The 21,807-nt window shown below is 43.6% G+C and overlaps 1 protein-coding gene across 1 annotated transcript; it reads right to left on the bottom strand.

Annotated features, from left to right (window-relative positions):
• Nucleotides 1-366: 366 nt before the first annotated feature.
• Nucleotides 367-4,259, bottom strand: LOC122941084 (keratin, type I cytoskeletal 14-like). Its single transcript, XM_044298079.1, has 6 exons — nt 4,077-4,259; nt 2,468-2,550; nt 1,755-1,911; nt 1,377-1,535; nt 706-831; nt 367-585 (listed from the first exon to the last, which is right to left on the bottom strand). Exons 1-6 carry the CDS (start codon nt 4,242-4,244, stop codon nt 367-369), a joined length of 912 nt encoding a protein of 303 aa, XP_044154014.1. The 5' UTR covers nt 4,245-4,259.
• Between the last annotated feature and the right edge of the window lie 17,548 nt (nt 4,260-21,807).

The raw sequence follows: 21,807 nt of genomic DNA on the forward strand, positions 1-21,807 counted from the left end.
ATTTCCAAATTTTTATTATGCCATAGAAACTATATGTTATATGGTACTGTACCTTGTCACAAGTGGTACATAGAGAATAAACGCCATAGCATGTGATGTGTATTAGTGTATTAGGTAGCATATAAATACTATATTCCTATAGATTATAGATATTATTTAGGTAGATATTTTATACCATGAACTAACTATGTTACTGTAGGTACCATACCTTTGGCAGGGACTATGACTTCCTTGCAATGCCATCTGTAACAGAAAATGTATTACATATTAATACATTTTACTAGTCCTTTTTCAGAGATGTTTTTAATAAAGTAAGTGTCCAAATGTAGTGCTACATTTCCCTACATAAAGTATTCTTTATCATACTTACGATTCCCCATCTAGTAGCCTGCGGTATGTCTGAATCTCCATTTCCAAACGGGTCTTGATGTCCAGAAGAAGTTTGTATTCTGCGTTCTGCCTTTCCAGGTCACTACGGATCTGACTCAACTGTTCTTCAAGATTTCCTACATAATCCTGCAGTTGTGACAGCTGGCCGTTGTAGCATCCCTCTGTCTCAGCCAATGAGCACTCCAGGGATTTTTTCTGTAGTAAATCAACAATGTTGAATATTTCTATGCATATTACAATAGGGGATGCATTTGATATATTCTCTAAAGTATTTGATACTGGTTTCTAAGCATATGCTAGCTGATTGGTTATTACCATGGCAAGTTGAGCCTGTAGCTCAATTTCCAGTTCTTGAACAGTACGTCTTAGCTCGTTCAGTTGGGTCTTGTGACATTCAACGATCTCACTGCTGTGTGAGATCTCCTTGTTAAGTTCAGCACTCTGAAACATAAATCAAGTATTGCTGTGAAATAGTTTTTGTTGTTTTAGCAATTTTGATGTCACTTTCACAGTTTGGAGTTCTTGGTCTTTTGTTTTTGATTATTTGATGATGAAGGGTAACAAATATCTCATAATCAATGAGCAGGGGCGCACATAGAAATCACTGGGCCCCATAGCAAGAATGTGAATTGGGCCCCCTAAACCCCACCCACTACCAACCAGTCAATGAGACATCATGCCAGTCTTCATGTAAAGCTTGCCAGAAGAACATCAATGACTAGTTGTCGTGATCCAGCCATAAATATTGTTTATTTGATTGGCAGAGGAGAATAATCTACTGCCAGATACCTCAGTCAGTGGTTCACCACCAGCAGGAACAGATGATCCTGGCCAATCCTTTTCCCTAATTTTTGTCATTGAGAGGCCCCATACGCATAAGATTGTATGGAGGAATATGATATGCACAGTTGACTTTTATCTAATGTTTAATGCCAGTTTACGACTTCACCTTCTCTTTCAATTTGACATGAAAAGCATAGTCTTACCTTTTCAATAAACCAGTCTGCAGCCTTCTGCCTGTTCTGCTCAGCAATTTCTTCATACTGAGCCCTCATGTCATTCAGAAGTTTGCCTAGGTCCACTCCTGGTGCAGCATTCATTTCCACATTAATATCGGCTCTTTCTCGCTTCAAGGCATTAATTTCCTTCAAAGCATTTAGAAAAATAACATGCAAGGTCAAGTCACCAATTGAGAATAAATTTAGCAAAAAAGTACAATGCTATTTATGTCTTCTGGCATCTGCAAAGGCTTGGGAAGACTTGGAGAATTAACCTGTACTTTTTAATAAACAGGACCAAAACATCTATATCTGATCAAGTATAGCTTTAGAAATGTCAGAAGAAGAGCAAAAACAACTCAATACCGCTTCATGGGTCCTCTTCAGGCATTCAATTTCTTCTTTCAAGCTCTGGAGCTGTGGTTCAAGAGCAGACCTGGCAAAATTCAGCTCATCCAATACTTTACGTAGGCCACAAATGTCTGATTCAACACTTTGGTACAGGCAAAGTTCATTCTCATACCTTAAACCAAACAACACACAAGAGAGTTGATATTTGTACCATGTAGAAATTAGGCATCTCTATTTTTGAATCTATCATGTCTGCATTGGATACACTTGGATTTGGATTTGTAATTAATGTGTATATCCCCTTTCCATGAGCCCTACAACATTAGCAAACAAGGATTGGTGGAAAGTCACCTGCAGAACAGGAAAAGTAAATTAACAGAAACAAGTAGTCAGGGGTAAGATGGTGTCAACCAGGAACAGCAGAAGGGAGCCCCATTATAATGTTTTCTATGGGGGCCCATTTTAATGCTTATTAACATTGTTTATTAATTTTTTGGTGTAGAAATAGTGTGTCATATCTTGGGCACGTGGTCCTCACTTGCGACATTTTAATGTCACAATACTGGCGTAGCAGATTTGATAAATATCCGTCTGAAGGCATACCCTCTAAAGTTTTACCATGTATGTAAACTGTACTCCTAGTATATTTTTCTTCTTGTGGTTCAAAAAATTGTTAATGTTAGGCAATGTTAGGTAATTGAGTGAGTGTTCAGGTTTCTTTTACTTACTTAATTCTGAAGTCTTCTGCAGCCAACTTGGCATTGTCAATTTGAAGAAAAATCTTTACGTTCTCAGAACTTTCAGTTAAGATCTGGAATGAAAAGAGAACCTATTTTACTATAGTGGCATAAACTATGCTGCCCTTTATTTATTAGAAATCTTATGCGAACAGTATTCTCTTTTACGTGGTGAAATAGCTTTAAGAGATAGTGGTAACAGTCACAACTGGGCAACTACTTGTGGTGAGCCAGTAGCTCCTCAATCATACAAATGAAAGCAGCAGCACTGTATGTGGAGGTAGATAAAGAATCATGTCATGAGGGTCCCAAGGTACTTGTAAGGAATTTGTACCTGGGCAAACTATGCCTCTGCATGGACCACAACGAATGCTTCAAAATAGTAATTCAAGATATATTATACATTACAACTTCAAGAAGTAATTGTTTTGACAAATCAGGTAATGTTATTAGACAAATTCTTATAAAGACTTAAAGCGGTTCTCAAGGAGTGATATAAAATGGCTGCCAGCAACCTGTCCTAGAATATGAACAAGACTTGCAGAGCTGCCAGGAGGGTGAGGGGGTGGGGGCACTACATATTACACTCTGGCACTTGCATATACTACATATTGGTGAGTTTTCCTGTCAGGCTGCTCAGCCATGATGATGTATCATAGGCAGGATCACATCATTACCATCTATTATAAAGCAGTATAGCATGTAGTGAGGCCCAGCCCCTCACCACACCTAGCTCTGCAAGTGGATGCAAACAGAGCTAGGAAAGGTTGCTGGCAGCCATTATAAATAAGTACCTGAGAACCCCTTTAAGTAATACTTAACTTTATGACTAGGCCCAGCTCAATCTCAACCGAAGTCAAATTACCATGAGATTCTTGAAAAGTAAATTCTGAGAGAAGTGTTCAGATTTAGTTCTGTCCAGAATAGTTACATTGATTTTGAATTTCCCATACATAGTGATGATATCTATAGCATTGCATTTTTAGTAAACCATGTTTAAAGCGGTTGTCTGGCTAAGAATTGCTAATTTCATATGCTCTACGAGAGCATTTGGACATCGCAGAGTGGGGTTCCCACTCTACTTGCATAGACATAGCATGTCTAAAGAGACGCCATCAAGTGCTATGGGAACTCTTGGGAATTTACATACACAAAAAACTTTTGTTTTGTTACTTCTGTAAGTGTAATGTATTTGAATCTAACCCATTATGACATGAATCAGTCTAGTGTCAGTTTGGCACTTGGAGATTAATGATGGGAGACATATTTCATCACCTAGGATGTAAGTAGCAGAAGATCAATGCAACATCCTCTATGACAACTGGACATTGATGCTAACTCCAAAATTTTATTGTAATCCAAAGAGATGCTGCCTATGTTGGAGGAAGGTAACTCCAGAGACCCAGAATCTATTGTGCGCTGCTCTTTAATAAGTAAATAGTTAACTATTTTCATTTTAAACCACAACCTTTTTGGTTCATATGAGTGATAGCATGGTATATTAGGGTCATAGAGCAATGATAGTGCCAACCATGTTGTTTTTTTTTTTTTTTGGAAGAATGGTCATAGCATTTAGAGCAAAGTGCTGTTAATCACCCACCTTGGATTTGAGCTCCTCAATGATATGGAAGTACGGGCTGTAGTCCTCTACCTTTGGCTGGTGCTTAATGTACCACTCCTTGATCTTTGTTTCAATGCTAGCATTAGCATCTTCCAGGGCTTTGACTTTGTCCAGGTAGGAAGCCAGTCTGATGTTAAGGTTTTGCATGGTCTCCTTTTCTCCTCCATGCAGGAGGGCATCACTTGAACTATGACCTCCAACTAATAAGTGCTCAGATCCCAAAGCTAAGTCCCCAGCTAGGCTGCTGACCCTGTGAGTACTGACGCTGCTGCAGGATGATCTTACAGATCCACTTTTCCAGTGACAAGACATGGTGCAAAATGTCAGGTGCAACCTCTTCAATCTTCAAAGATCTAGTGAAAAGTTATCAGTGGATCATACAACACTGCTCAACCTCAAGATATTTATACATAATTGCTGAGATGGGTGTAATGTCATCTCAGCTTTATATTTTACTATAAAACATTGTGTAAATCCTTGCTGGATTATTACAAATTACACATAAAATACATATTATCTCTTTTTTATAGTTTTAAAAATGACTATTGCCTTTATTGTCATAGGGGAGATCCGAGGTGCTGACAAACAGCTGACAATTATTAAGGTAAATAATAATTATGAATGTGGTTTTATATGGCAGCTTTCTAATGATGCATGAAACTTATATTTTAAGGATCATTATCATCATTGAGAGACACTGGATTTATTCTACATTAATATGACATTTTCATTCCTGAATTTTTATGTTATTTGGTTTACTGATAGTATACAGTGGCACGCAAAAGTTTGGGCAACCCTGGTCAAAATTACTGTTACTGTGAGCAAGTTGGAGATGTAATGATCTCCAAAAGGCATAAAGTTAAAGATGACACATTCCCTTTGTATTTTCAGCAAAAACTATTTTTTTATTTTTGTATTTTACATTTTCAAAGTAACAAAAAGGTAAAAGGGTTCAAAGTAAAACTGGTCAATACCTAGTAGCACTCCCTTTGGCAAGTATCACAGCTTGTAAACGCTTTCTGTCGCCAGCCAACAGTCTTTCAATTCTTGTTTGAGGGATTTTCAGCCATTTGATCTTGCAAAGGTCTTCCTGAGCTGTCTTGCATGCACTGCTTTTTTGAGGTATATCCACAGATTTTAAATAATGTTCAGATAGGGGGGCTGTGAGGGCAATGGTAAAACCTTCAGCTTGTGCTTTTTGAGGTAGTGTATTGTGGATTTTGAGGTGTGTTTAGGATCATTATCCATTCGTAGAAGCCATCCTCTTTTCAACTTCAACTTTTTCAGTTGGTGTTATGTTTGCTTCCAGAACTTAATTAAATCCAGTCTACCCTCTAACCATGAATTGTTTCATGTGCCATTGGCTGCAACACAACCTCAAAGCATGATTGATCCATCCCCATGCTTAATGGTTGGAGAGGTGTTCTTTTCATTAAATGTCTGTGCCCTTTTATTTATTTTTTCAAAACATACCTTTGCTCATTGTGGCCAAAGAGTTCTATTTTAACCTCATTGGTCCACAGGACTTATTTCCAAAATGCATCAGGCTTGTTTAGATGTTCTTTTGCAAACTTCTGATGCTGAACTTTGTGGAGAGGACGCAGGGGAGGTTGTCTTCTGTTGACTCTTCCATGAAGTCCATAGTTGGGCAAGTGTTGCTGAATAGTAGTAGTCTGCAGGATCTTCCTGAAGGTCTTTTGCAGTCAAGCTGGGGTTCTGATTTGCCTTTCTAGCAATCCTACAAGCAACTGTCTCTGAAATGTTTCTTGGTCTTCCAGACCCTCTTTTGACCTCCACTGTTCCTGTTAACTGCCATGTCTTAATTACATTTCGAACTGAGGAAATGGCAACCTGAAAATGCTTTCCCTGCTTTGTGGACCTCAACCTTTTTTAGTAGTGTTAGGCAGCTGCTTAGACAAACTCATGGCTACTGTTTTTAGGGGACAGTGTTAAGAGAAATCTGCATATGTATAAAGCTTTGAAATTTGCATCACCTGGCCTTTCCTAACAATGATTTTGAACAAGCCCTAAGCTTAATAAACTATTTAAGCTCTGAGATCTCAGTTAAAGTTATCTGAGCGCTCTAATCTTCTTGGGTTCCCATACTTTTGCAAGGTACTTCTTTCCTTCTTTTCCATTTTTTCCTCTAAAATTGTACAAAACCAAAATAATACATTGATATTGCTTAAAATGCTGAAAAGTGTGTTTCATCTTTAACGTTATGCTTTTTGGAGATCATTTAATATTCAACTTGCTTAACTCTTCACAGTAACAGTAATTTTGAGTAGGCATACTCAACTTTTGCATGCCACTGTAGGTGGCTGTCTGGTTAGCAAATGCATGTATACCACAGAGACAGACCACATATCAACTATGAAACCCTCAGACACAAACCAGGGTGCACCTTTTATTCTTGTAGTTGGTGATAACCGGTCAGGAAACCCCTCTGTCCTGTAGACCTTCATAGATCCTTCAGTGTAGGAAATTAACTCAAGAATCATGAAAAGGAGAGGCGGGCAAACAAGCATCAAGTTATCCTTTCACTGGTTGTGTTGTTAACCAGCACCAGAAAGTCACCTTATTTGTATCTTTACTAGGGGCCCACACATCTCTATGGAAGCCCTTGATTGTTGGTAGAGATAAGTGAATAGGGTTCTAAACAAAATTCATTCAAATTCATTACGAACTTCCCCAAAAATTCTGATTCTAGCCAATCCGAAACTTTTGCGATTCATTTTGGACGAATTGTTTAAACTGGAGCTACCATTTTATAGGTCATAAAACAGAGAGGAACACATCTGCCACCAAAAAGAGACAAATCAGAACATTTTCAAACTATTTTTACATTTTGAAAAATGTGTAAATGTGCAATATGTTATTAAACAGGTTGTTTGTTACCACCGGCTACCATCCGTTTACCCATACTAATCCATGTCACTGTCACTTTGACATTACTAATTCTGTCTTGGTGTTAATGAACTTGAAAGGGGTAGGATACAGTCCTAGTACACCTCAAACTATTCAGGGCTATTGGGGCACTTTTGATTTTGGTCAAATGTATTCATCAAATTTGATGACGAATTTGTTCCAATTGTACTCGAAACAAATTTCCAGAAATTTACTAATGTCTACTTGTTAAGTATTTTTATAGAATAGATAGCTTACTACCAACTTGTTTCATGGAGGCCATGGCCAAAAAAATTGAAGTCAGCGATCCATGTTCACTCCAAAAACTCCCATAGTTTTTATACATTTTGACCTTTACTTAGGTCCAACAACTTGTCTCATTCATATTTTATGATAGATATTTTTTTTTAAACTTTTATTTTTGGAGTATCTACTTAAACATCCTATTTGTTACAGCTTCCCACCTTCTCACTGTTGTACTACGGACCTGAACCTAGGACACTATTGAGTCTTGTGGTTATCTAAGTTCCATTCACGAGTATTGTGGTATGTCCAAGTGCTGTGGCTAATCTGCAAGGGGTAGAAAATCCCTTTTGAAATTGTCCATTGGGTAATTATCCGTTTATCGAGGTTTGTGGGAGGGGGAATCCCATTGAACCCTATCGAGTGCAGAGCGATTATGAAGAGCACCTCTCACACTAGAGGACTCAGCAAATGGACTGGATTTATTTAAAAGAGAACAATTTAATACTGTATTTCCCCTGTGGTAGTGCTGCAATGGAATTGAACACTTGCTGCTCCCTCGCACGGGAATTGGCAGCTACTTAATAGTAGCTCTTTTCCTGATAATCCGATAGAAGCAGTTTTTATGTGTCTGGAAAAAGGATTTGCTGAGTAAGCATCAGGAATTAGACTCTTTTTTTATTGGCTATTTGTTAAATCCATTGTCATTAATTATTTTATTGGCTTAATTTGGATAGCTAATAAATTGCTGTACTCTTAACCCCTTATGGACCGGGCTTATTTTCACCTTAAGGACTTGGCCATTTTTTGCAAATCTGACCAGTGTCACTTTATGTGTGAATAACTTTAAAATGCTTTTACTTATTTACTTATTTACTTACATTTTTTTATATTTTATTATAAAAAATACCAAATTTACCAAAACTTTTAAATCATTTGCTAATTTCCAAGTTTCAATGTCTCTACTTCTATAATACATAGTAATACCTCCAAAAATAGTCATTACTTTACATTCCCCATATGTCTACTTCATATTTGGATCATTTTGGGAATGCCATTTTATTTTTTGGGGACGTTACAAGGTTTAGAAGTTTAGAAGCAAATCTTGAAATGTTTCAGAAATTTTCCAAAACCCACTTTTTAAGGACCAGTTCAGGTCTGAAGTCACTTTTTGAGGCTTACATAATAGAAACCACCCAAAAATGACCCCATTTTCGAAACTACACCCCTCAAGGTATTCAAAACTGATTAACCCTTTAGGTGTCCCACAAGAGTTATTGGCAAATAGAGATGACATTTCAGAATTTCAAATTTTTGGCAAATTTTATTTTTTTATCTATTTTTTCCAGTAACAAAGCAAGGGTTAACAGCCAAACAAAACTCAACATTTATTGCCCTGATTCTGTAGTTTATAGAAACACCCCATATGTGGTCGTAAACTGCTGTATGACCAAATGGCAGGGCGCACAAGGAAAGGAACGCCATATGGTTTCTGGAAGGCAGATTTTGATGGCATTTTTTATTTTTTGACACCATGTCCCATTTGAAGAACCCCTGCTGCACCCCTAGAGTAGAAATTCCATAAAAGTGACCACATCTAAGAAACTACACCCCTCAAGGTATTAAAAACTGATCTTACAAGCTTTATTAACCCTTTAGGCATTCCATAAGATTCAATGGAAAATGGAGATAACATTTCAGAATTTCACTTTTTTGCAAGATTTTCCATTTTAATAATTTTGTTCCAGTAAGAAAGCAAGGGTTAACCACCAAACAAAACTCAACATTTATTTCTCTGATTCTGCAGTTTACAAAAACACCCCATATGTGGTCGTAAACTGCTGTACGGGCACACAGCAGGGCGCAGAAGGAAAGGAACGTCATTTGGTTTTTGGAAGGCAGATTTTGCTGCATTGGTTTTTAGACACCAGGTCCCATTTGAAGCCCCCTGATGCACCCCTAGAGTAGAAACTCCAAAAAAGTGACCATGGGATAAGGTAGCAGTTTTGTTGGTACTATTTTAGGGTACATATGATTTTTGGTTGCTCTATATTACACTTTTTGTGAGGCAAAGTAACAAAAAATAGAAATTCTGAAATCTCATCTCTATTTGCCATGAACTCTTGTGGAACACTTAAAGGGTTAACAAAGTTTGTAAAATCAGTTTTGAATACCTTGAGGGGTGTAGTTTCTTAAATGGGGTAACTTTTTGGAGTTTCTATTCTAGGGGTGCATCAGGTGGGGCTTAAAATGGGACATGGTGTCAAAAAACCAGTCCAGCAAAAACTGCCTTCCAAATACCATATGGCGTTCCTTTTCTTCTGCGCCCTGCTGTGTGGCCATACATCAGTTTACGACCACGTATGGGGCATTTCTGTAAACTACAGAATCAGGGCAATAAATATTGAGTTTTGTTTGGCTGTTAACCCTTGCTTTGTTATGGGAAAAAATTGATTAAAATTAAAAATTTGCCCAAAAATTGCTGTTTTGGCAACATTTTTATTTTTATTATTTACAACGTTCATATGACGGTTTAGATCATGTGCTATTTTTATAGAGCAGGATCTTACAGACGCGACGATACCTAATATGTATACTTTGCTTTATTTATTTAGGTTTTACACAATAATATAATTTTTTAAACAAAAAAAATTCATGTTTTAGTGTCTCCATAGTCTGAGAGCCATAGTTTTTTCAGTTTGTAGGCGATTGTCTCAGGTTGGGTATCATTTTGAGGGATGAAATGACGGTTAGATTGGCACTATTTTGGGGTGCATATGACTTTTTGACTGCTTTTTACAGTGTTCACCTGGGGGGTTAGGTCATGTGGTATTTTTATAGAGCAGGTTCTTACGGACGTGGAAATAAATCCTTTTTATTCGGGATGAGGTGTCGGTAAGATTGGCACCTTTGTGGGGAGCATACGCCTTTTTGATCGCTTGGTGTTGCACTTTTAGTGACGTAAGGTGACAAAACAAATGTTTTTTTAGCACAGTTTTTATTTAATTTTTTTACAGTGTTCATCTGAGGGGTTATGTCATATGATATTTTTATAGAGCCGGTCGTTACAGATATGGTGATACCTAATATGTATACTTTCTTAAATTTTTTTAAGTTTTACGCAATAATATCATTTTTGAAAGAAAATAAAAATCATGTTTTAGTGCCTCCATAGTCTGAGAGTCATAGTTTTTTCAGTTTTTGGGCTATTGTCTTAGGTAGGGTATCATTTTTGTGGGATGAGATGATGGTTAGATTGGCACTATTTTGGGGGGCATATGACTTTTTGATCGCTTGCTATTACACTTTTTGTGATTTAAGGTGACAAAAAATTGCCTTTTTTGACACCGTTTAAAATTTTATTTTTTACGATGTTCACCTTAGGGTTTAGGTCATATGGTATTTTTTATAGAGCAGGTTCTTATGGACACGGCGATACCTAATATGTCTACTTTTTTATTCTTTTTCACGTTTAACATAAAAAAACTTTTTTGAAACAAAAAATCATGTTTTAGTCTGAGAGCCATAGTTTTTTTTAAATTTTTTGGGCTATTGTCTCAAGTAGGGGCTCAATTTCTGCGGGATGAGGTGACGGTTTGATTGGTGCTATTTTGGCATACATACGACTTTTTGATCACTTTTATTACCTTTTTTGGGAAGTAAGGTGGGCAAAATTTCAATTTCATCATAGTTTAAATATATATTTTTTTTTATGGTGTTCACCGTTGCGGGAAAGTAACATGATCGTTTTATAGAGCAGGTCGTTACAGACGCGGTGATATCAAACATGTGTAGGGAATTTTTTTTTTTTAAATCAGTGATATGATTTTTTTCACTTTTTTTTTACATTTTTTTGAGCCAGACCCACTTGGTTCTTGAAGATCCAGTGGGTATGATGTCTGCATAATACAGTACAGTACACTATATAGGGTACTGTACTGTATTTTCACTTTACACTTAGTCTGATCAGAAAAGTCGGAAGCCTGTGAAGGTGTCCGGTTCCCATGGTAATCATCACTCGCTGTCACAACAGAGCAGCGGGTGATGGGGAGGGAGGGGAGCCCCTTCCCTCTGTGATCCCGTCAAGAATCGGGGGCTGAAAAGGCACAGCAGCCGCTGATGATAGGGAGCTCCCTCCCTGTTAACCCCTTACATGCAGCGGTCCCTACGGATGATGTGTGATGATGTCGCAATGTGCGGACACTCTGCATTACAAGCTCAGCCATCCTGAGAGAGGGGGCGGGCGGATGATCGCGGTCCTGCCCGACCCCCAGCACTGCACGCACCTCCCCCTGCCAACCCTCCGGCACATCACAAAGAGGGCTGCAACATAAAAAAAAGCATTTTGAAGTTTCTGATCCGCGGGGATAAGAAACTTCCGAAAGCCCTGCAAACCGCAGGTCTGGATTGATCTGCGGTTTGCAGCGATCGCCGATACGGGGGGTCACAGGACCCCCCTCGGCATTGACCCAGTGTGCCTGCTGATTGATTTCAGCAGGCACCCAGTTCCGATCACCGCCCGCCGAGCGGTGGTCACCAGAAATGCACAGGGCATACCTGTACGCCCTGTGTCCTTAAGTACTGGGACATCAGGGCATACAGGTACACCCTGTGTCCCCAAGAGGTTAATATTATGTCATTGAATGTTTTCACTTAAAGAACACCTGTCAGCAGGATCCACCCTATTAAACCAGCATACTACCTGGTATGGTTGATTGTGCTAGTTAAAATAATATCTACCTTGTGAAAATAGGCTGCAATATTCCAGAGACATTTTTTTTTTAATGCAAATTAGGGTTTTAAGCCTAGACTATTGGTGCATCCCTCAGCTCCTCAGCTTTCCAATGTTGGCCACACCCATCAGTGCGCTGAAGTACTCATTTGCATAAGGAATACAACTTTTTTTTTCTTGCAAACATTGCAACTCTGTCACGTGACAGATATTTTATTAAGCAGGGTCAGTATGCCTGGTTTAAAGAGGCTTTCCCATCTCAGACAATGGGGGCATATCGCTAGGATATGCCCCCATTGTCTGATAGGTGCAGTTCCCCCTGGGATCCGCACCTACAAGGAGAACTAAGCGGGGAGCGCTGTGGCTGGAGGACCCCGGATTTCCCAGGGTCCATCCACCACCAAGAGCTGCTACCATAGAAGTGAATGGGAGCGCACCGCGCATGTGTGGCCCATGCTCCCATTCATTTCTATAGGGCAGACGGCAATAGCTGAGCCAGCGCTCGGCTATTTTCGGCAGCGCCAGAGAAAAGAATAGAGGGCGGCTGTGCATGCGCAGTGCGCCCTCCGTTAATTTCCCGGCTCCGTTCTCATTGTAGGTGCAGGTCCCAGTGGTGGGACCCACACCTATCAGACAATAGGGGCATATCCTAGCGATATGCACCCATTGTCTGAGATGGGAATACCCCTTTAATAGGGTTGATCCTTCTGACAGGTGCTTTTTAAAGGGGTTGCACCATGAACTGGCCTGTGCTCTCCAGCATGAGGCAGGATGCAGTGACACATCTTCCCTACTGGGCTGTGTAGAAGGAGCACACAGGTTGGGAATCAGCCTGTTCACTCTCCAGCTTAGCAGTCACGATGACGTCACCACATTGTGCCTGCTGCTGGAGAGAGAAGGATATTTTTCAATCATCAGGGAAATGAGGGTGCCAGGTGAGTATTATATTTTGTTTATTTTCTTAACACTAAGCAGATAGCATTACTGGACGGGGTCACTTAGAGGGCAGCACTAGTAGATGGGGGCACTGAAGGGGCCTTTTACTATGATGGGACACTAAAGAGGCAGTTTATTCTGTGGCGGCACTAAGGGGGAAGCAGTACTGGATGGGGGCTCTAAGGGGACCTTTTACTGTGTAAGGACACTAAGGAGGTATTTTACTCTTTACACTTAAGGGGCATAACTACTGTGTGGGGGCACTAAGGAGGCATAACTACTGTGCAGGCATTAAGGGGGCATGCCTACTGTGTAAGGGCACTAAGGAGGCATGCATACTGTGTGGGGACACTAAGGGGGCATAACTAATGTAAGGGGGCATAACTAATGTAAGGGGCCACTGAGGGGCATAACTGCTGTGAAGGGGTACTAAGAAGGCATAACTACTATGGGGACACTACATTAGCATAATGTCTGGTGGCACTAAGGGTCCATGCATACTGTGAGGGGGCACTAAGGGGGATAACTAGTGTAAACAGGTACTAAGGGGGCATAACTACTAGGGGGGCATGAAGGAAGCATAATGTGTGGGGGCATGAATGGGGCATAATATGTGGTTGCACTAAGGGGGCATAACTACTGTGTGGGGGCACTAAGGGAGCATAACTACTGTGTGAGGTCTCTATGGAGGCATAACTACTGAGTGGGAGCACTAAGGCGGCATTCTACTATATGGGGGTCACTAAACAAGCATTTTACTGTGAAGGGGCATTCTACTGTGTGAGAGCACTGACAGTATATTATTACTGTGAGAGGGCACTAAGGGGACATAACTACTGTGAAAGGGCAGGCACGTGCAGCAGCTGCAACATTCTGCAGATGCCAGGCTGGCCTCTTCTGGCCAGGTCTGTATCTGTGGAACGTTGCAGGAAGCACAATAATGTGATTGTGCCACTTACATCACATAAACGTGCCGAATGGAGAGGCAGATTATCAGTAGTTTCCTACCCCTCTATTTGGGTCAGGCAGGTGGCATACACATCATTCCGCAGATGCAGGCCTGTCCAGAAATGGTTATAGCATGAGGCACTCTATAGGGGGCACAGACCTTGAGACACTGTAGCGGGTACAGAACGTAGGGCACTACAGGGGGACACAGCATGAGGCACTAAAGTGAGGCACAGAACATAAGTCATGATAGGGGCACAGAAGAAGAGGCATTATATAAAGGGTGCACAGAGCCAGAGTAAGAGGCATAACATAAAGGGGTTACAAATTCGGGCACTATATAAAGAGGCACAGATCTTGGCATTATATAACGGGGCCCCAGCCTGACACCAGCATAGGATCTAGCACCATATTAAGGGGATACAGAGCAAGAGGTGCTATATAAGGCAGTCACAGATCCTGGTTCTATATGAAGGGGGCACAGATCCTGGCACTATATACGGGTGCACAGAACCTGGCACTGTATACAGTGGCACAACACATATGGCACTATATACAGAGGCACAGACCATGAGGCTGTATATACATGAGGCCCAGAGTGTGTGACACTATATAAGGGGGCACTGCCATTAAGAGCACTGGGTGTGTGGTGCTTCATTTTCAGGGGGCATAGTATGTGACAGGATTGTATTCAGAGGCACAGTGTATGCTGCTATTATGTTCAGGGCATATGGCACTAAGAGGAGTTTGTGTTTGTATATATGGTGCCAATGTGTTGGTAAAGTGAGAAGCTGAAGAGATTTGGGCAGCAAAGTCTGCAGAGACAAGTCGTAGCCAGGAGAAATCAGCATGATGGTCTGAACCGGATGGGAATAACTCCTGGGGAGATGTCACTTGTTAGTCACTAAATGTAAATATTTATTCTGCATTGACTGTGTATGATGAGTGCTATAGTCACAGCGTGATGATGGGTGGTAGCATTCTCTTGTGAAACTGTCCAGTCACTGCTGTGGAACTTCTGTAATTAGCCAGTGCTCAGGTATTTTTGAAAGTCCCATAGTGGTGAATGGAGGAGTGGTTGTGCAGGGTGGAAGTGCGACTTCTCAAACATGGTTCCATGTATCCAAAGGCCAGCTCTGATCCCTTCAAACAGCTGATCAGTGGGGGGCCCAGAGTTAAACCTCCATATCTGATATTGAAGGCCTATCCTGAGAATCAGCTCTTTTGAAGAACATAGGTCCGATTTGTAATACTGTACCCAACCTACGGATGTATGGTGCGGTTTTTTAATGAAGGCAGTCATGTTTTTGAGGTCACTTGTAGACCACGGTAAGCTTCTGCTAATTTTCCAGTCTGGAGACTTGCTTGAGTTTACATTTCTATAAGCACCTATGGATGTTATTACCTGGGCTGATAACTAGAGTTGAGCGAACACCTGGATGTTCGGGTTCGAGAAGTTCGGCCGAACATCCCGGAAATGTTCGGGTTCGGGATCCGAACCCGATCCGAACTTCGTCCCGAACCCGAACCCCATTGAAGTCAATGGGGACCCGAACTTTTCGGCACTAAAAAGGCTGTAAAACAGCCCAGGAAAGAGCTAGAGGGCTGCAAAAGGCAGCAACATGTAGGTAAATCCCCTGCAAACAAATGTGGATAGGGAAATGAATTAAAATAAAAATTAAATAAATAAAAATTAACCAAAATCAATTGGAGAGAGGTCCCATAGCAGAGAATCTGGCTTCACGTCACCCACCACTGTAAGAGTCCATTTAAATAAATTTAGGCCCAGCACCCAGGCAGAGGAGAGAGGTCCCGTAACAGACAATCTGGCTTCATGTCAGCAGAGAATTAGTCTGCATGTCATAGCAGAGAATGAGGCTTCACGTCAGCCACCACTGCAACAGTCCATTGGCATATATTTAGGCCCAGCACCCAGGCAGAGGAGGGAGGTCCCGTAACAGAGAATCTGTCTTCATGTCAGCAGAGAATCAGTCTGCATGTCATAGCAGAGAATGAGGCTTCACGTCAGCCACCACTGCAACAGTCCATTGGCATATATTTAGGCCCAGCACACACACAGGCAGAGGAGAGAGTTCCCGTAACAGAGAATCTGTCTTCATGTCAGCAGAGAATTAGTCTGCATGTCATAGCAGAGAATGAGGCTTCACGTCAGCCACCACTGCAACAGTCCATTGGCATATATTTAGGCCCAGCACACAGGCAGAGGAGAGAGGTCCCGTAACAGAGAATCTGGCTTCATGTCAGCAGAGAATTAGTCTGCATGTCATAGCAGAGAATGAGGCTTCACGTCAGCCACCACTGCAACAGTCCATTGGCATATATTTAGGCCCAGCACCCAGGCAGAGGAGGGAGGTCCCGTAACAGAGAATCTGGCTTCATGTCAGCAGAGAATTAGTCTGCATGTCATAGCAGAGAATGAGGCTTCACGTCAGCCACCACTGCAACAGTCCATTGGCATATATTTAGGCCCAGCACACACACAGGTAGAGGAGAGAGGTCCCGTAACAGAGAATCTGTCTTCATGTCAGCAGAGAATTAGTCTGCATGTCATAGCAGAGAATGAGGCTTCACGTCAGCCACCACTGCAACAGTCCATTGGCATATATTTAGGCCCAGCACACACACAGGCAGAGGAGAGAGGTCCCGTAACAGAGAATCTGTCTTCATGTCAGCAGAGAATTAGTCTGCATGTCATAGCAGAGAATGAGGCTTCACGTCAGCCACCACTGCAACAGTCCATTGGCATATATTTAGGCCCAGCACACACCCAGGCAGAGGAGAGAGGTCCCGTAACAGAGAATCTGTCTTCATGTCAGCAGAGAATTAGTCTGCATGTCATAGCAGAGAATGAGGCTTCACGTCAGCCACCACTGCAACAGTCCATTGGCATATATTTAGGCCCAGCACACACACAGGCAGAGGAGAGAGGTCCCGTAACAGAGAATCTGGCTTCATGTCAGCAGAGAATCAGTCTGCATGTCATAGCAGAGAATGAGGCTTCACGTCAGCCACCACTGCAACAGTCCATTGGCATATATTTAGGCCCAGCACACAGGCAGAGGAGAGAGGTCCCGTAACAGAGAATCTGTCTTCATGTCAGCAGAGAATTAGTCTGCATGTCATAGCAGAGAATGAGGCTTCACGTCAGCCACCACTGCAACAGTCCATTGGCATATATTTAGGCCCAGCACACACACAGGCAGAGGAGAGAGGTCCCGTAACAGAGAATCTGTCTTCATGTCAGCAGAGAATTAGTCTGCATGTCATAGCAGAGAATGAGGCTTCACGTCAGCCACCACTGCAACAGTCCATTGGCATATATTTAGGCCCAGCACCCAGGCAGAGGAGGGAGGTCCCGTAACAGAGAATCTGGCTTCATGTCAGCAGAGAATCAGTCTGCATGTCATAGCAGAGAATGAGGCTTCACGTCAGCCACCACTGCAACAGTCCATTGGCATATATTTAGGCCCAGCACACACACAGGCAGAGGAGAGAGGTCCCGTAACAGAGAATCTGGCTTCATGTCAGCAGAGAATCAGTCTGCATGTCATAGCAGAGAATGAGGCTTCACGTCAGCCACCACTGCAACAGTCCATTGGCATATATTTAGGCCCAGCACACAGGCAGAGGAGAGAGGTCCCGTAACAGACAATCTGGCTTCATGTCAGCAGAGAATCATTCTGCATGTCATAGCAGAGAATCAGGCTTCACGTCACCCAACATTGGAACAGTCCATTGGCATATATTTAGGCCCCGGCACCCAGACACAGGAGAGGTTCATTCAACTTTGGGTAGCCTCGCAATATAATGGTAAAATGAAAATAAAAATAGGATTGAATGAGGAAGTGCCCTGGAGTCCAATAATATATGGTTAAGGGGAGGTAGTTAATGTCTAATCTGGACAAGGGACGGACAGATCCTGTGGGATCCATGCCTGGTTCATTTTTATGAACGTCAGCTTGTCCACATTGGCTGTAGACAGGCGGCTGCGTTTGTCTGTAATGACGCCCCCTGCCGTGCTGAATACACGTTCAGACAAAACGCTGGCCGCCGGGCAGGCCAGCACCTCCAAGGCATAAAAGGCTAGCTCTGGCCACGTGGACAATTTAGAGACCCAGAAGTTGAATGGGGCCGAACCATCAGTCAGTACGTGGAGGGGTGTGCACACGTACTGTTCCACCATGTTAGTGAAATGTTGCCTCCTGCTAACACGTTGCGTATCAGGTGGTGGTGCAGTTAGCTGTGGCGTGTTGACAAAAGTTTTCCACATCTCTGCCATGCTAACCCTGCCCTCAAAGGAGCTGGCATTGACACAGCTGCCTTGGCGACCTCTTGCTCCTCCTTGGCCTTGGCCTTGGGCTTCCACTTGTTCCCCTGTGACATTTGGGAATGCTCTCAGTAGCGCGTCTACCAACGTGCGCTTGTACTCGCGCATCTTCCTATCACGCTCCAGTGCAGGAAGTAAGGTGGGCACATTGTCTTTGTAGCGTGGATCCAGCAGGGTGGCAACCCAGTAGTCCGCACAGGTTAAAATGTGGGCAACTCTGCTGTCGTTGCGCAGGCACTGCAGCATGTAGTCGCTCATGTGTGCCAGGCTGCCCAGGGGTAAGGACAAGCTGTCCTCTGTGGGAGGCGTATCGTCATCGTCCTGCCTTTCCCCCCAGCCACGCACCAGTGATGGACCCGAGCTGCGTTGGGTGCCACCCCGCTGTGACCATGCTTCATCCTCATCCTCCTCCACCTCCTCCTCATCCTCGTCCTCCTCGTCCTCCAGTAGTGGGCCCTGGCTGGCCACATTTGTACCTGGCCTCTGCTGTTGCCAAAAACCTCCCTCTGAGTCACTTCGAAGAGACTGGCCTGAAAGTGCTAAAAATGACCCCTCTTCCTCCTCCTCCTCCTCCTGGGCCACCTCCTCTTCCATCATCGCCCTAAGTGTTTTCTCAAGGAGACATAGAAGTGGTATTGTAACGCTGATAACGGCGTCATCGCCACTGGCCATGTTGGTGGAGTACTCGAAACAGCGCAACAGGGCACACAGGTCTCGCATGGAGGCCCAGTCATTGGTGGTGAAGTGGTGCTGTTCTGTAGTGCGACTGACCCGTGCGTGCTGCAGCTGAAACTCCACTATGGCCTGCTGCTGCTCGCACAGTCTGTCCAGCATGTGCAAGGTGGAGTTCCACCTGGTGGGCACGTCGCATATGAGGCGGTGAGCGGGAAGGCCGAAGTTACGCTGTAGCGCAGACAGGCGAGCAGCAGCAGGATGTGAACGCCGGAAGCGCGAACAGACGGCCCGCACTTTATGCAGCAGCTCTGACATGTCGGGGTAGTTGTGAATGAACTTCTGCACCACCAAATTCAGCACATGCGCCAAGCAAGGGATGTGCGTCAAATTGGCTAGTCCCAGAGCTGCAACGAGATTTCGCCCATTATCGCACACCACCAGGCCGGGCTTGAGGCTCACCGGCAGCAACCACTCGTCGGTCTGTTGTTCTATACCCCGCCACAACTCCTGTGCGGTGTGGGGCCTGTCCCCCAAACATATGAGTTTCAGAATGGCCTGCTGACGTTTACCCCGGGCTGTGCTGAAGTTGGTGGTGAAGGTGTGTGGCTGACTGGATGAGCAGGTGGAAGAAGAGGAGGAGGAAGCCGAGAAGGAGGAGGTGGCAACAGGAGGCAAAGAATGTTGCCCTGCGATCCTTGGCGGCGGAAGGACGTGCGCCAAACAGCTCTCCGCCTGGGGCCCAGCTGCCACTACATTTACCCAGTGTGCAGTTAGGGAGATATAGCGTCCCTGGCCGTGCTTACTGGTCCACGTATCTGTGGTTAGGTGGACCTTGCCACAGATGGCGTTGCGCAGTGCACACTTGATTTTATCGGATACTTGGTTGTGCAGGGAAGGCACGGCTCTCTTGGAGAAGTAGTGGCGGCTGGGAACAACATACTGTGGGACAGCAAGCGACATGAGCTGTTTGAAGCTGTCTGTGTCCACCAGCCTAAATGACAGCATTTCATAGGCCAGTAGTTTAGAAATGCTGGCATTCAGGGCCAGGGATCGAGGGTGGCTAGGTGGGAATTTACGCTTTCTCTCAAATGTTTGTGAGATGGAGAGCTGAACGCTGGCGTGTGACATGGTTGAGACGCTTGGTGACGGAGGTGGTGGTGTTGGTGGTACATCCCCTGTTTGCTGGGCGGCAGGTGCCAACGTTCCTCCAGAGGCGGAGGAAGAGGCCGAGGCGGCAGCAGCAGAAGAGGCCGAGGCGGCAGCAGCAGAAGAGTTAGCAGGGGGAGCCTGAGTGACTTCCTTGGTTTTAAGGTGTTTACTCCACTGCAGTTCATGCTTTGCATGCAGGTGCCTGGTCATGCAGGTTGTGCTCAGGTTCAGAACGTTAATGCCTCGCTTCAGGCTCTGATGGCACAGCGTGCAAACCACTCGGGTCTTGTCGTCAGCACATTGTTTGAAGAAGTGCCATGCCAGGGAACTCCTTGAAGCTGCCTTTGGGGTGCTCGGTCCCAGATGGCGGCGGTCAGTAGCAGGCGGAGTCTCTTGGCGGCGGGTGTTCTGCTTTTGCCCACTGCTCCCTCTTTTGCTACGCTGTTGGCTCGGTCTCACCACTGCCTCTTCCTCCGAACTGTGAAAGTCAGTGGCACGACCTTCATTCCATGTGGGGTCTAGGACCTCATCGTCCCCTGCATCGTCTTCCACCCAGTCTTGATCCCTGACCTCCTGTTCAGTCTGCACACTGCAGAAAGACGCAGCAGTTGGCACCTGTGTTTCGTCATCATCAGAGACATGCTGAGGTGGTATTCCCATGTTCTCATCATCAGGAAACATAAGTGGTTGTGCATTCTATGTCTTTCACCGCTGGGGAAGGGCTAGGTGGATGCCCTTGGGAAACCCTGCCAGCGGAGTCTTCAAACAGCATAAGAGACTGCTGCATAACTTGAGGCTGAGACAGTTTCCCTGGTATGCATGGGGGTGATGTGACAGACTGATGGGGTTGGTTTTCAGGCGCCATCTGTGCGCTTTCTGCAGAAGACTGGGTGGGAGATAATGTGAACGTGCTGGATCCACTGTCGGCCACCCAATTGACTAATGCCTGTACCTGCTCAGGCCTTACCATCCTTAGAACGGCATTGGGCCCCACCATATATCGCTGTAAATTCTGGCGGCTACTGGGACCTGAGGTAGTTGGTACACTAGGACGTGTGGATGTGGCAGAACGGCCACGTCCTCTCCCAGCACCAGAGGGTCCACTAACACCACCACGACCATGTCCACGTCCGCGTCCCTTACTAGATGTTTTTCTCATTGTTATGGTTCACCACAACAACAAAAATATTATTTGGCCCAATGTATTGTATTCAAATTCAGCGGGATATAAATTTGAGGCCTAGTATTTAGGCGCTGGGTGACCGGTATGGATTTACTAACAGAATTAGACTTGGAAATGCACAGTAGCGTGTGTGTGAAGTTATTCTGAATGACCCTATGTGCACCTTGAATATTATATACCCTTTTAGGGATAGATTTCAAATAGCTCTGATATAGCAGAAACCACTAAATTATGAAATTGCTAAATTGGGAATTGTATTTCAACCCAGAACAAAAAATGTGCTTTGACGGACACTAAATAACTTTCCCAGCCACAACAGTACAGCGGTAACGAGAGATTTAGCGGGATATAAATTTGAGGCCTAGTATTTAGGCGCTGGGTGACCGGTATGGATTTAGCGACAGAATTAGACTTGGAAATGCACAGTAGCGTGTGTGTGAAGTTATTCTGAATGACACTATGTGCACCTTGAATATTATATACCCTTTTAGGAATAGATTTCAAATAGCTCTGATATAGCAGGAACCACTAAATTATGAAATTGCTAAATTGGGAATTGTACTTCAACCCAGAACAAAAAATGTGCTTT

This window comes from Bufo gargarizans, chromosome 6, assembly GCF_014858855.1.
Source record: "Bufo gargarizans isolate SCDJY-AF-19 chromosome 6, ASM1485885v1, whole genome shotgun sequence".
Lineage (NCBI taxonomy): Eukaryota > Metazoa > Chordata > Amphibia > Anura > Bufonidae > Bufo > Bufo gargarizans.